The sequence below is a fragment of the Epinephelus lanceolatus genome, chromosome 3 (genome assembly GCF_041903045.1).
Source record: "Epinephelus lanceolatus isolate andai-2023 chromosome 3, ASM4190304v1, whole genome shotgun sequence".
Lineage (NCBI taxonomy): Eukaryota > Metazoa > Chordata > Actinopteri > Perciformes > Serranidae > Epinephelus > Epinephelus lanceolatus.
The window spans coordinates 32,687,871-32,703,472 of NC_135736.1; the positions used below are offsets into that span (position 1 = coordinate 32,687,871).

General features: G+C 41.9%; 2 protein-coding genes across 2 annotated transcripts in view; one reads left to right on the forward strand and one right to left on the reverse strand.

The window, feature by feature from the left end:
* Window positions 1–15,602, reverse strand: part of ctnna2 (catenin (cadherin-associated protein), alpha 2) — a 536,848-nt gene that overhangs the window by 208,786 nt on the left and 312,460 nt on the right. The window lies entirely within an intron of this gene.
* lrrtm1 (leucine rich repeat transmembrane neuronal 1) lies at window positions 72–3,427 on the forward strand. Its single transcript, XM_033623314.2, has one exon. It carries the CDS (start codon window positions 1,221–1,223, stop codon window positions 2,796–2,798), a length of 1,578 nt encoding a protein of 525 aa, XP_033479205.1. The 5' UTR covers window positions 72–1,220; the 3' UTR covers window positions 2,799–3,427.

Sequence of the window (15,602 nt, forward strand, 5' to 3'; positions counted from 1 at the left end):
AGTGAGCGATCAAGGGAAAGAGAGCAGGGGAGAGTGAGGGAAAGAGAGCGAGCACTCTGAATTGTGAGTGGCTTACGACACTCAGTGAACAGAAGGTGCTTCTGCATGCGCTGTCAGTGTACTGCTCTGCTGCAAGGGATTGCGCGCTCCTTTGCTTCCCACATTTACCGCCCCTGCCTGCCTACCAGCACCAGCCTTCAGCAGCCTCTTCCAGCTGGCTGAGAAAACACCCAGAGAGCAAGGGAGTGAACGAAAACTGCGAGCCACCGGGGGGATGCGAGCGGCTTCTTAACCGAGATGAGCCACTGAGATGACAAGGAATACTGTTACACAAGACAACAGTGAACAGGGTTCACCTCTTTAAATCCTGGTTTTTTTTTTTCTCTTCCTTGCGTCCGTCACTGAAAGCATGATTACCCGCTTGAATGGATTTAAACCTTACAAGTCAGTGATTGCTTCCAGAGATGGACGATAATATGTGTTGACAGATCTGCTGTAACTTAAGCAGGAAAGGGGAGGAGAAAAGAGCAAGACAGATATTTAAAAAGCTTTTTTTCCTTGGTCTTTTTTTTTTCCTCTTTCTCTGGTTGTCTCTTCTTCCCTCTGATCATTGCAGCAGAGGACTGCGGAGGAGCAAAAGAGACAGAGCTCATGCATGCAGACAGGGGAACTTGCACTTCCTACCATCTAGCTGAAAGCTACTTGGATTCCTTCTCTTTCTGGCTCTTTCACTTGAGGAGAACTAAGACATTGTAAGCCTGCCAAGGATCTGGTGTCCACTGAAAAGAGAGAAGGGAGGGGGGGAGAATTTGTACCACAGTGGGGTCTTTTTTAGATTCGCACATAATTAGTGTTGGGGCACAAAGCGAGACGCTGAATGGAGATTGTCAGCTTTTGGATAGGGGTGAGTAGGAATCTTTTCAAATAAGATCGATCAATGAGGACAATTTTATTTTTTTCATCCCCTCTACTCTCCACCCACTGCTTGATTTCTAACATAAGCAGAGAGACTTGCCCTTTATCCTTTTGCATTTTCGACAAGGATTCCCTTGGTTGACAAAGAAATATAATACCGTTGTCTACAGCTAAAATACAAAAAGGGGACAAAACAGCTTATTGTATGGACTAAATATGATGTGATAAATATGATGTGATAGGTGCAGAAAACAATATCCAGAGTGGTTCAATGGACATTTTCTCAGAGACATCCCTGGATATTTATGCTAATGGATTTCCTTCTAATTGGACTGTACTTAAAGTGGCCACTGAAGAAGCCCCCTGGGTTGATACTGTGTTTATTGGGAATTTTTTTAAGAACGGTTCCCTTGGTGGAGGGGGTTTGTCCAAGGCTGTGCCGCTGCGACAGCAAGCTGCTGTACTGCGAGGGGCTCAACCTCACAGACATTCCCCGCAATCTGAGCAGCGCCATGGGCCTGTCCATGAGAGAGAACAACTTGACCGAGCTGCGTGAAGGCCAACTGGTTGGTCTGTCACAGCTCACCTGGCTCTACCTAGATCACAACAACATTGACATTGTAGAGGAGGGCGCATTTGACCGGCTGAGACGGGTCAAAGAGTTAGACCTCAGCAGCAACCGGATTGAGAGTCTGCCAAATGGTACCTTTAGGCCCCTCCCAAACCTGCGTATCCTGGACCTCTCGTACAACAGGCTGCAGGCACTAGAGCCTGACCTGTTCCACGGCCTTAGAAAGCTCACCAATTTGCATTTGCGCTACAATGCTCTCAAATTTGTGCCAGTGCGGATTTTTCAAGACTGCCGGAGCATGCAGTTTTTGGACTTGGGATACAACCAACTGCAGAGCCTGGCACGAAACTCCTTCGCTGGCCTCTTCAAGTTGACTGAGTTGCATCTTGAGCACAATGAGCTGGTTAAAGTCAACCTAGCCCACTTTCCTCGCCTCATCTCTTTACGTACTCTGTACATGCACAACAATCGTGCCACTGTTGTTGTCAATACACTGGACTGGACATGGCGTTTTTTAGAGAAGATTGACCTGTCAGCCAATGAAATCGAATACATAGAGCCACATGTTTTTGAGAGCGCACCCAACCTCAAGGTGCTGATGCTAGACACCAATCGGTTGACCTCTGTGGACCAGCGCATCCTGGATTCGTGGTCATCTCTGGACAGCATAACCCTGGCAGGGAATGACTGGGAGTGCAGTCGCAACGTGTGTGCCTTGGCCTCTTGGCTGAGTGCCTTCCGAGGCCAGCGTGACAATTCCCTGCAGTGTTCAAGCCCCGACACTGCACAGGGCGAGGATGTGTTGGATGCTGTCTACGCTTTTCAGCTATGTGAGGATCCCCCAATGGAGGTAACTACAGCAGGCCTGTACGCCTCGACAAGGGATCTGGCCCAGGGTGGCTCTGTTTTCCTGGGCCCATTTACTCCTAACCCTTACGAGGGTGAGGGTAGCGAGGTGGTCACCAGTTCTTTCACTGTCACGGTGGGCCATGATGACCTGGAAAGCACCATGCAAATCCACAAGGTGGTGACTGGCACCATGGCACTCATCTTTTCCTTTCTCATCATTGTGCTCATGCTGTATGTGGCATGGAAGTGCTTTCCAGCCGGAATAAGACAACTGAGGCAGTGCTTCAGCAGTCAGCGCCGTAAGCAGAAGCAAAAGCAAAGCATGCAGCAGATGGCTGCAATTTCTACACCGGAGTACTATGTTGACTATAAACCCAACCACATTGAGGGAGCTCTGGTAATCATCAATGAATATGGCTCTTGCACTTGCCAACAGCAACCTTCTCGGGAATGTGAGGTGTGACCCTGCTTTGTGAGTACGTCTTTACCTGTGATTATCTGGATATACCGTAAATCCCTTTTTTGGATGCACTGGGGAGGGGAATATTGCGGGACAGAAGGAATAAAGGGATTTTTTTTGGACACTTTTTACACAGCGTCTCACTGTGATATGGAAGGAGTGTGCTTTATGCGGCTGACTATTTCGCAGTGGATTTACTGCTACTGCTATCTACTGCTGATTCGAGGCCACAGGGCATAATGGGCACCTGACTCTTGGACCTGTTGATGTTCTGCAGAAACACAGAAAGGAATACGTTGTGGGCACTGAGGCTTTTCTCTCATGGGTGGATATTTGAGCTTTAATGTGTCTTTCTACTTCAGGACATTTAATTATTGTTTAAAAAGAAACTGGGGACACACAAAAGAAGAAAAAAAAGAAAAAAAATCAAACCATTTGTATCATGGTAAACACAATATTTGACAAGCATTTAAAATATTAAAAAAAAATGTTTAAGTTGGATTAAAAATGTAAAAATAAAAGTCTGTGTAAAATATGTTAAAAGAAAAAGTGCAAGTGTGGACAAAAAATGATACAAGATAATCTATTTCTTTTGTAAACTACAAAAAATGTTTAAATAAATGAATTGCTATTCACAGTAAACTCATTTGTACGTGAGAAGCCTGTCAGAAAGGATGAATGACAATAGACGCAGTCTTTGCGCTCGTGGACTGGAGAGCCATGTCTCTGCAGTGTGTCGAACCAAAAAAAAAAGAAATACAGAAAAATGGGGGGGGGGGGGGGGGGGGGTCAGAGGGATATCTGCATCTCATCTCCAATGTAAAATCCATGGTCTGAATTTTAGATCTCTTCTCTGTTTTAACTCTCATATTTGTTGTTTTATCATTAACTGTGTTGGCTCGCTATCAGTGTAGTTTCTTTCCCCCTTCCAAATGCCTATCTGAGAATAGATTCAAATGATCTATTACATTTCAGTCGGCTAGCATATTACCATATTATTACATCACTACTTGTGTACCATCCAAGTAAAGAAAGCAGAGTGTCAAAGATCTAAAGCTATGCCTCTCATTGCCTCTCACTCTTTGGCTTTCACAGAGGAGCAATGCCTCCTTTCACCGAATCAAGCACACTAAAGGCAACAATCATCAAACCCATGCATACTTAAGACAAAATACAATTTCCAAATGTATCAGAAGCGTTGAAGAAATTATCCAGCAGCTTAAAGGAAGATTTGCACATACAATATTCTTCACTGTGTTTTCATGTGATGTAAAATGTTTGTTGAATACAAGGCCATTTTGAGGTGTATATATATCCTTCTTCCTCTGGTGTTCATTGTGTAAATTAGTGCACTGACAGATGTTGTGTTTCCTGGGTCCTTTGACATGAACAGTATGTTGTGTGAGAAGTGGGGGGGGCGGGCGGGAGGGAGGGAGTGAGAGGGAGATGGAGGATCACAACGACTGCAGAAAGAGGGAACAGACTGCTCTCTAGTGTGCATATTCTCATACTGTGGCTGCATTTTACCTATTGTGCACCATACTCTGCAAACCTCCACAGCGGGGGCAACATCAGTATACTGAATTTGCAGCGGCTTTTCTGGAAAAAAATTCAGTGCATCAATTTGCATCATTTTTTTTTTGTGTTATTTTGCGATAAATTAAGATAATGTTTACAACTTGTAAGTCAGCAGGAATAAAAATGTTTTAAGAACTCACTGACAATCATTACATAATTAGTTCCAATAAGAGCAAAAAGTTACCTTCAAACGTATCAACAGCACTGTGAGTGCAGTTGGTGTCCTGGTGTTCTTTGAAACAACAAAGGGTCAGAAAAACAGGTAAGAAATGGTTCTTATAGGGGCAGAGATGGTGTCTGTGGGACTTGCGTACTGTATGTCCCTCGGGCAATAATGTGTCAAGTTTTATTTTTGCTGAGGCTGAGGAATTAATCTCATTTGACCATGGCTCATTATGAGTGGTTCTGAAATTAAATATTTTCATTTAAAATGGCAGTGATTGGTAAAATGGACAATTTTTGTGGAAATATTGCAGGGATTGGACAAAACTGAGAGCTCTCAAAAATAATTGATTAAATGTGTGTTAATTCTTGAAATCACAAGATGGGTCAACTCCTGGAAGTGCTGATAAAGTAAGCCAGGAGGTATATATATATCAAATTACCTTCTCTTCCTCCAACAGCTAATGGGATTTCACTCAGGTAATATCCCACCACATATTAGTTGTCCTTATAAATATGAAGGATATGCTGGAAATTCAGTGTTTTACATTTGAATGCACAAAACTGAAACTATTTTCGTATTCCATTCCTTAATAAATGTAAGTACTAGTGAACATGCATTTCATTTTATATGACATATATACATGGGGTGAATCTAATTTTAAACAATGAGCTAAAAAGGTTCCTTCAAATTTTCACTTTCAACGTGGAATCAGGATCAGTTTTAAAAACAATAGCGTGTGTCTGCATATTTGTACATGGGTTTAGCTCACAATCATGTTCAAGGACTTATTGTTGACACATATCCACGCCAAATGGCATTGAATGATCTTAAAGCTGACCTCAGCAGTGTGTGACAGGAAAGGGACCCTAACATCACAACCAAGGTCCGAGTGAGTGGCCCATGTAGGATGAGAAATAAAGGTGCAGTGTGTGCAGTATACCCACAATGTATTTTTATGATTTTAGCCATTAACAGGTTTGATTATCTCTGGGGAATTACTCAGTTACAGGTAATAATCTGCACTGCATGTAGGGCTCACGTCACAAAAGCACTAAACTTTGTGGTTATTTTTTAGAGCAGACATTTTTGGGAGTGATAATAGCTTAAAGTTGCCACGTGGGATTTATGATCCATTTCTTATTTATGGTACCAAGGGCGTCCCACTTTAAGACTCAACATAGCTGTAAATCATACACTGCCTTATCATGTGAATGCAAATGACTGCGGTATGCACGTCGGGGCACCATGATGGGGACACAGATTTATTTTACCCTCTCATCTCCACATCCTTTCTAAATTCTCAACCCCCTTCGAGTCCTTCACAGTCCCTTAAACATGCAACTGCTGGGTAAATTTGAGGTTGTGAAGCTTCATTTGTATAAATATTAGATGATGCCTGGTATAGAGGCCAGCGCTGGCACCGCTATTGATTTCATTTCACTCCTTTCTTGAACAAGCAACCGGGGCAAAAGGTGATGGAGAATGGCTCTGAATATTTTAAAAGCTTTGAGTCCTGAGGGCTGACTTTAAACTACTTTGGACTTATCTCTATCCCTATTCACCTTTACCTTCTTCCCTCCCTCTCTGTGCCCATAAACACAGTAAAGGTAGAGAAAAACATCAATTCATCTAACTGACAATAGATCAAATCTCTGCTTGACCTGAGTCTGGGGTGATAATTCCCTGAGGGGAGATATGTGCTCACAGACAGCATCCATTATAAATGCCTTGACTGATGATGCTCAGTGAAAATCAATACAGATGAGTGGTAACCAAAATGATCATAGTGATAACAAATGTATTCATCTCTCCCTCACATTTTCAAGCGCAAACTAATGGATGAGGATGATATGTTTTATTTATATGTAAATCCAGAATTGATTTAGAGGATGATAAGTGTTTGACATGCTGATTTGCGTCTATCTCATGACAAATTAGATCACAGTTCAGAAAGAAATGTGAGATTCCTCCTCTTTCACGAGCAGTTGGGCAGGAAAACGTGACATTTGTTGTGTACTTTGCGGAGCCGCAGCTGTTTCCCAGCCAGAGGATATACAGGGGTAATGCACATGCTAAAAGGTCTGAGGCATTGGGTTGTAGCTTATGCGAAACAATACTGAGCATGTGGTGAATGTGTGCGCATGTGTTTACGTTTGTGCACATGTGTGGTTGTCAATAAGCCAAACACACCTGGAAATCACATAATGTCTAGGACTATACTGTTATATTGAGTGCAATGCCAAGATGAGAAGACACAAAAGAGAGATGGATATAAAGGTGGAGTTACTGACACAAAGAGTAAAAGGTCACAACAATGAAATGAGAAAATTCAGAGCAGGTGTGGTGAGCAAAAAGTGGGGCATTCTGTACATGAGGCGTGGGTCAGATCTAAAGGTCAAACACTAACAAAGGAGAGACCCTGCAGACTCAAACTGTACAGGCAGCTGCTAGCTGAGATCCCAATGAACTTAGCTGCACAATCAATCAGCAAGCACTCACAACCAGCCTTGTCGAAACAGCAAACAGCATAAGAAAACTGCATCACTGGTTTTGTATAACATGAAACAACAGCGGAACACAGAAGCTAAAAATGGTATATGCATCTTTATGCTAGTGTGCCTGCATGTACAGTGCCTGTGCCTGTGCAGTGGTGTCAGTGACAAAACATCACTCTGCAGATCTCCGGGAAATAGCTTGCATCACAACCTGCAGCAAGGGAGGGGGGGTAGGAGGGTGGGGGGGGTGGGGGGGGGCCTTAGAGATGCAAACAAATCCTTAAAAAATAAATTAACCTGGCTTCCTGTGAGGGGTATCGATCGGGCAACATTCTGCCATATCATTGGGACTAGGACTGTGCTGCATAATAAACGCTTAACACCCCCTCATAACTGGATGGAGAGCTAAATCATGGGTGGCAGCACGTACTGCAGTAGGCTGTAAGGAGCTGCTGATGACTAATGACAATGAGTGGGTGGCTTTCCACTGCTTCTTTTATAACAGGTGGGTTATCAGGATCAATATTCTAATCATCATCAACATTATCTTCGAATCCAAAACCTCTGACATACCATTTTTTCCTCTCGTTGTACGATCCCTTCTCTCCCTCCCTCCAAACACTGCTGCTGTCGTTATAAATGTGATATTACTGCACTGAAATCAGCTATAGCCACTAACAAACCCTGGTGTTTACCCTAACCTACATCATGCAAGCTGGCGATTAATTAAAATACGGCAGAAAATGGAAATTCATCTAACACATTATAGAGCGAGATCGCCTTTTGAATATAATTAACTACAGGAAGCTCAGGGTTTAGTCCCAAACCTCCCCTTATAAAAACTGAACAAACTGTCAAAATAATAACTTTACTAAAACAGACACAGGCCCAACAGGGCACTACACATTCATTACTCAAGCTAACTCTCCAGGCAACCTATAGCTCTCTACGCCTTCTGCTTCATTTACATGCAACATCCTCAAGCAACACTGAATTAATAATAATGACTGAAGCGTCATTATTCTTACCTACATATGGTACTGTAGGTAGAACAGCGGTGGCCACTGCGGAAGGTGAATCTGGTTAGAGAACAGGGGCAAGGTGGGCAGCTGAATATTCATTACAGTGAGTCAAAGGCTGAGGGAGGACTGGTGGCCATTACATTATATTATTGTTATTATTATAATTATTATTATTATCCTGACTAAAACACCTGCTATGCAACATGATCTCATCCCTACTTGTCAGACTCTGAAAGAAGCCCTCGGTGTCATTATAGGGATGCCTGTTGTGTTGTATTTTGACGCAGAGGGTCGCGGTTACGTTTAGGCTACAAAACAACACACTACAACTTCACTCACCTGACTAACAACTGACTTACCAGTGAGGAACAACTCACCAGTGTTGGGCAAGCTACTTGGAAAATGTAGTGAGCTAAGCTAATAGTTACTCTGCATCAAAATGAAGTTTCACTACATTGAAGCTATCCCCAGAGAAATGTAGCAAGCTAAGCTACGAAAAATGGCAAAAGTAGCTCGCTAGGTGCAAAGCTACTTTCAGCTGATCAGAAAAACTGTCAGCCAAACAAATAGGCAGGCAATGCATGTTCAGTTGAACTGTTCACTATAAAATAACTGACTTAAATAACAACTTTCTTCTTTTTTGGAGGATTTTGTGACATTTGAACATGTCCTCCAAGAACATGACATCATCAGTCAGCCTATTGCTCTCTCCCTTTCGCTCTCCTCTTCCTGCTTAATGCATTTCTCTGTCTTGGCCTCTTTCAGTCGACAATCTGGCTCTGCCAGTAATTCAAGAACAGGACTCCATAATATATTTTTCAGTCAATAAAACCATTATAAATAAAAGACAGTAGTATAAAGAATGATAATAACAGACCTAAATTAAAACTTCTCTTTTTCTGGGACATTAGAACATGAACATGTCCTGCAAATAATATGTGACAACAGTATGTCACTCTCTGTCTCCTCGCTTCCTTCTTAATACTGTTCTCTGTCTCTCTCTAGCTCTTTTCTCGGCCCTTGATGTGTCTATTTCTCTAGTGTCCACTGCAAATCTACTAAATATATACAGTCTATGGGCAAGACATGTAAAACACCTGTCAACAAGTGCAATATAGCCAATTAGAGGCAGAGTAGGGTGGATCTTGCCAAGAAAAGCCAATAGCAAAAGCAGCAAGCAGACTAAACTTAAGGATTAGCATGTGATGTCATGTGGAAGTGCTTCCCTTATCTACATGCCTCGGTGTGGCGCTGGCATCAGTCACATTACTTGTCCTCAGTTTTATTATCCTTACTTTAATCCAGACCTCCGCAGAAAAAAAGTCTGCTGCATTTCAAAGCTTTTCCTGGGAAAAAAAAAGAGCTTGTAATTTCCGTGGACGCTACCGCGCTACTTGGTCAATTAATCAACTTCGCTATTAAAAAGCTATTTGACTCAGAAAGAAGTGACGCTACCACCACGCTACAGAGAAATGCTGTTAAATTTGTAACTGCCCAACACTACAATTTATGTGACTTAACATCAGCTATTAGTTTCACAAGGGACGCAAACACTAGTCTCCTGGGTCAGAGTCCTGTGCTAGTTGGGTCAATCCACCTCCCCTCAGCAGACTTCTCGCACTTTATACTACACCTGTAGCTTTAAATGTCTAACAATGAAGCAGATGGGTTTACATTTGAGTTAGTCGAAAGAAAGCTAAATGGTGTATTGTATATTCCTTAAGTTACACTGCTGATGCTTGACATTTTTGAGTTTGCTACAATGCAACATTTCCAGTCTCTCTTTTTTTTTTCATCTGTTCTTAAATGCATTGAAGCAAGCAACAGAGATTGAGCTGTACCCAGCATGCTGTTTGGTAGTGTGACAGTTAATAGGGGTCCCCTGTCAGTACACTACACAGTGAGCACACAATGCACTTCTAATACATATGTCCTGTAGAACTCAAAAGCTTGCACTCGACACTGCACTTCCCTGGGTCCTCAGCAACAAATCAGACAAGTGAAGTCCATTGGATGATGAACGATTGTTGAGAAAAATGAAGGTCAGACAGAGCAACAGACAAACGACTTTCATTTTAGTTGGATTATTATTATCATTGGGGTGTATTTTGTAGTTAAGGGAGACGTATGTGTCATTCACAGCATATCCATGATTCACAGTCTGATTGAGGTTGTCTGGACACGTGGAAGTGACTGAGCCAGTGGCCAGCAGCTCACGGTGCTAACTCCAGAAACATACTAAATGACAACAGATCCATAAGTGCAACAACAGCAACAGTGCTAATAGAGCTAACATTGTTAACCCGAGGATGAACCAGAGGGTGGGGGCTATGCCTCTGTGATGGTGGCGTCCCAATATCAGCAGTAACCTCCACATGATAACAGTGCAGAGTGGCTGGAATTAGCTAGCCAGTGGGACACACTTACAGGGACTCACATGCACAATATGCACGTGTGGCCGGACCGTCTACCACAACACAACTTGGATTCAACACACACACAGAGGTAGTGTGACTTCCTTCTCTGTCCAGTCTTTACATAGTAAAGAGTGGTTTACTGCTATATTCATGCTCTGAATGTTACAAACAGCTCCTTAAACTTTCTTGCTATCACTAGGCTGGATTGGCCCATGATAGTGTTTTGTCTTGCATTTAACATTAAACATCAGGGTCAGTCAGTGAGATAATACATGGCAACAGCTGGGCCTGCATCTGGGGCTCCATGTTACCCGTATATGAGCAGATGTGGGTCAGCGCCTATTATTCAGAGTATTACGGTGGCTGAACTACAAAGACTTATCCAGGACAGGAGTCAGGATTTTCTATTCCTGCATTATGTTATTAATACCTTTACAGATAGATCCCAGTACAATTAATGAGATATAAAACAAATCCAACATCACTGGGGCTGAAATTTTTTCGCCTCAGATCTCGCAGGTTCATGCATGTTTGATATATTTTCCAATCCAGTTCTATTCCTCATGTGTCAATAGCTCTACAAATTAGATGCCTAAAGATATGTGTCTAACACATACTGTACTCCAGCACCCACACAAGGATGAAGCAATCAATAATAATGCATGGTTGAGGTTTCTGCAACTGAATGTGTGCTGTATAGAAGGCTATGATATGCAGAAGCAATAAATAATTTCAATGATGAAACAGTACTTTTTGTATATGTTTAAGGAAATATTTGTTGCAGCACTAACCAGCAACAGAGTGAAGCAGAATTTTGGGGATTGAAGATGTTGGAAACATTAGAAATAAATTCCATAAATGAGTGTGTCCAGATAGTGAAACTCCTCAATGTATCAAACTACATCCATCTACATTTTAAATATATGTGTAACTTTAAATTAGGATTGGATTGGGGGATGTCTACAGAATTGGTATATGAGGATGTCCACAGTAAAACATCAAAAATTACTCAGTGGGGACCCTTTATGAGAGCCAAGCCGTAAAAAATTTTACACACAAACCTGACCCACCTCCTAACTTTATGCATTATAGTAGTAAAATTATCGAAACTGAGACAAAGACAAAGCACGACTGCATGTGTGTTTACGTTTGAGAGAGTGAGAGATCGTAGGGACGTGAAGGTGGAAGGTGGACTATTGCACGCAATGTTTCTGAAAGTCATTAATAACTTATTCCAAACACTGCAAAAGAAAAAAAAAGGCAGTCAGCCCATTGGATGTGAGCAGATATCAATCAGTGACAGTGGCAAATCTTGACAATAGTGGAGATATTGCTACAAAAAAGGTACCACTCAGCCCATTTTGCAGCCTGAGGTACATCTGATAGACTAATCCGAATTGTGATTTTTTTAAGTATGCATTAGATGCAGTTAGCACCACCACAAACCTGCGCCGATGATGTTTTGTCTTAGGGTGCTGTCACTCTTGCTGTGTTTGGTTCACTTTAATCAAACTCAAATTCATTTGCCCCCTAAGTGCAGTTCATCTGGGCAGTTGTGAACACAGCAATCGCACTTGGATGCACACCAAACAACTAGACCATCGAGACCGCCTCTTCAAGAGGACTAAAAAGGACTGACTAAAATGAACAATGACAGCAATATAGTCCACGATGACCAGCACTAAAATCAACCTGCACAGTTGTCCCTCCATTGTGACATTAGAAAGTGTCACATTTATCTTGCAAGAGTACTCTTCTTCAACGTTTTGTTTACTTCCTGGATTTTTCCCACATGGAAATTCTGACCAGCCAAGGGCAGCTTTCTCAGGCAAGGCATTTGATCTGGTCCGCTTGTAAATGCTGCCGTGAGAACACGAACCAACTCTAGGCAATTATACAACTTTGTAACAAAATTAGTCCCTGATTCGGACCAAAGCAAGACAACTCTAGGTCTGAAAGCACCCTTAGGCTTAGTGGTCTATGGCTGACAGCCGGTCCAACCCTATATAAAATTTACAAAGCTACCAATGAAATTATATTGTCAAAGAAAATGTGTTTAATTAAAACTAAGGAAAAATTTGACTCATTTTATGCCAGTGTAGACCAATATTCTGTGTATCTGTATTTTGTGTTGATCAATATTAAATCAAAGGGAAAATGTACTGATCTATTTATTTCCCAGGTGGCTGTAAAAAGACTATGACATCTCAAAGTAGGAAAACAAACACCACATATCTTTATGAATAACATTATGGAGCCTCACAGGTCTTGCACCTCAGACTTAAATATCAGCCACATTGCCATTCAGGTGACATCATGGCCTTTCCAACAACTATAAATTAAGCAGCCCTGAATGGACATTTACTGAGTAAGATGTGGGCACCAGCAGCTTCTGAAAGAACTCAAACAAACAAAGGGAAAATGAATAAAAAATGCTTACTGGAGACTGTTTGAAAACAATTCCTTTTTTGTCTTCTTTGTTAAAGACTGTGTACTCCTTTACCCAGCAGAGAGACAGCAGCTCAACTTATTCACCATTTATGCTAAATGAGTCATTAGGACAACTGCATCATGTTTCATTATTCATAGTCAGATCACCTCAAATAAAAATGAATCTCAAACAATACTTTGATTAAGGGTTTCAAAGGTACGGCACTGCAAGACTGTAGGAGCTTCTTTTTGAATAAAAAGTTAACACGGGTTAAGCAAAGTAAAAATAGACAGCATTTATCATTTCCCATTTATCTGATCAGTGTCAGGATGAATAAATGCTATTCTACCCACTCTTCTTGCTCCCTCTCTCTTCCCTATCTGTGAGGGCAGATTGGCATCTCTCCAGTAGCCAATGAGATTGGCTGCATAAATGGAATTGCCCCATTCTCCAAGTGTCAGCTAAGCAAAGTGAATGTGTTCACTGTTTACAAAACCATTGTTTTAAAATGTATCCCTGGTGCAGCAAGTACTTAAGATGCAATTTTTGTAAACATTTGCACTCTGACAGTCGGTGCATATGAGCTAATCCAGCTCAGAGGCTTCAAAATAAATACAAAAAGATGGACTTACCTGTCATATTAATTGCAGGGCAGAAGACCAATGGATCCACAAAGAAAGCCAAAAGAGAGACAGAGAGAAAAGAAAAGGCTTGTTAAAATTTATACTTTTCCTGACACCAGAACAGATTGACTAAAATATCCTTATGCTCAACCATAAAGACGCATTTACTCAGTTAGAGATGACACACTTTTAACTCGCAGACAGTTTAAGAGTGCAACAGATTGCCATTGGATTAGACAGCCTATGGCAGAGTCGATGGCGTGTTTGCATTGCATAGACCGGAGAGCCTGCAGAACCACAGTTAAACTGATGGCGCATTTAATGTCTAACTCGCGACAGCCATCATTGTCTACAGTGAAAGGAGAAGGAGCAGAAAGATGACCCTTTATTGGGGGACTGTGCTGACAAAGAGCTGACGGTGACACTGGCATCCCACTCTGCCAACCATGCAGCACCACACTACAAGTCTATATAACTTTATAACACCCTAATGCTTCTGTGCAATCTAACAGTGTTGTACGGATGTTTGGGCCTGATCGCATGATTGCTGTTACTGCTTCACACAAACTGTAAAAGAGAAGCACCAGTGGTTAGCACTGCCTCCTGCCACTGGACACATGAAGTGTTTACTCCTCCACAGAGAAATTTATTTGATAATCTGTATTAGTAGACATAGAGTAGGCTGTAGACTTTGAGCTATGTGATCTTTGTAAAGGGACACTTCACCCCAAAATCAAAATGACATATTTTTCTTCCTACCTGTGGTGCTATTTATCAGTCTACATCATTTTCATGCTAGTTGTCAAGTGATGGAGATATCGGCTGTGGAAGCGTCTGCCTTTTCTCAAACACCATGGAACGAGTTGGCCCTCAGCTTGTGGTGCCAAAAATACATTTGAGAAACTCAACAGCAATGTCTTTCTCCAGAGATCATGACCTGGTTACTGAAGATAATCCACAGACCTTGCTGAAAGCAGTTTTTGAGTGGGAACTATTTTCTTTCTACTAAAGTGCACCTGTCCACCATATTGCTGTGCAAAAGAAGGTGTGTACCTACTGCTAGCTCACCTAGCATCACTGAGCTAGCTTACGTCACAGCTCAGCCGAAGAGACACCATAACAACACATTCTCACTCCGACATCCGTCACACATCTACCTTTGGTCATGGACTTTCCACGTCCAGATACAATGTGAAAGGTACCATTTACATACAGTCTCTTTTAAAATAAACACACTACGTCAGTACAGCAACGCAAATTGATGTTTATTTTCTCCAACAACTAAAGCATGTGGTTAGGTTTAGGAAAAAAGAACAGGGTTTGGCTTTATAATCTTAGGGGACACAAACACCGCTCTCCTGGGTGAAAGTCCAGTGACTTTCGCCACCTTACCTTTCATTCCTTTCCTGCCGCATTTCCCCCAATGCCGCCAAGTGCCGTTAAACTATGACCGCGACTGGCCCCATATCATGTCAATGTTAAAGGACAGCTTTTTTCATCAGCATCTGATGCTGCAAGTCACTGCCCAAGTGCTGGGTTTCAATGACTTCAGAGTGAGACCGGGTTGACCATCAATGTTTACATCTTGAGCCTCTCATTCATGAGTAAATGCATGCTTCTTTCTTCGATGTGAAAAGATTGGTGATTGTAATTTGGTAGACAGAAAATAGTTCCAACATGAAACGGCTCACAACAAGGTCTGTGGGTTATCTTGAGTGGCAAGGTCATGATTTCTGAAGAGACAGTGCTGTTGAGTTTTTCAAATTATTTTTCTTGGCACTTAAAGCATCCCACGCTGAGTGCCATCTAGTTCCATTATATTCAAGAGAAGGCAGACATCTCTACAGCCGACATCTCCGACACTCAGCAGCTCAAGCCAAAATGATCTAGACTGATAAATAGCATGACAGGTAAGAGGAAAAATATGCATTTCTGATTTTGGGGTGCCTCTAAGCATTGATGACCTCCGAAGTGCCTGAATGCTTGCACAGTGATGGAAAATCACTGAGAACATTTACAAGAATATCACTTGACTATTACCATTTTATGCAACTTTATCCTTTTAGATCTTTCTA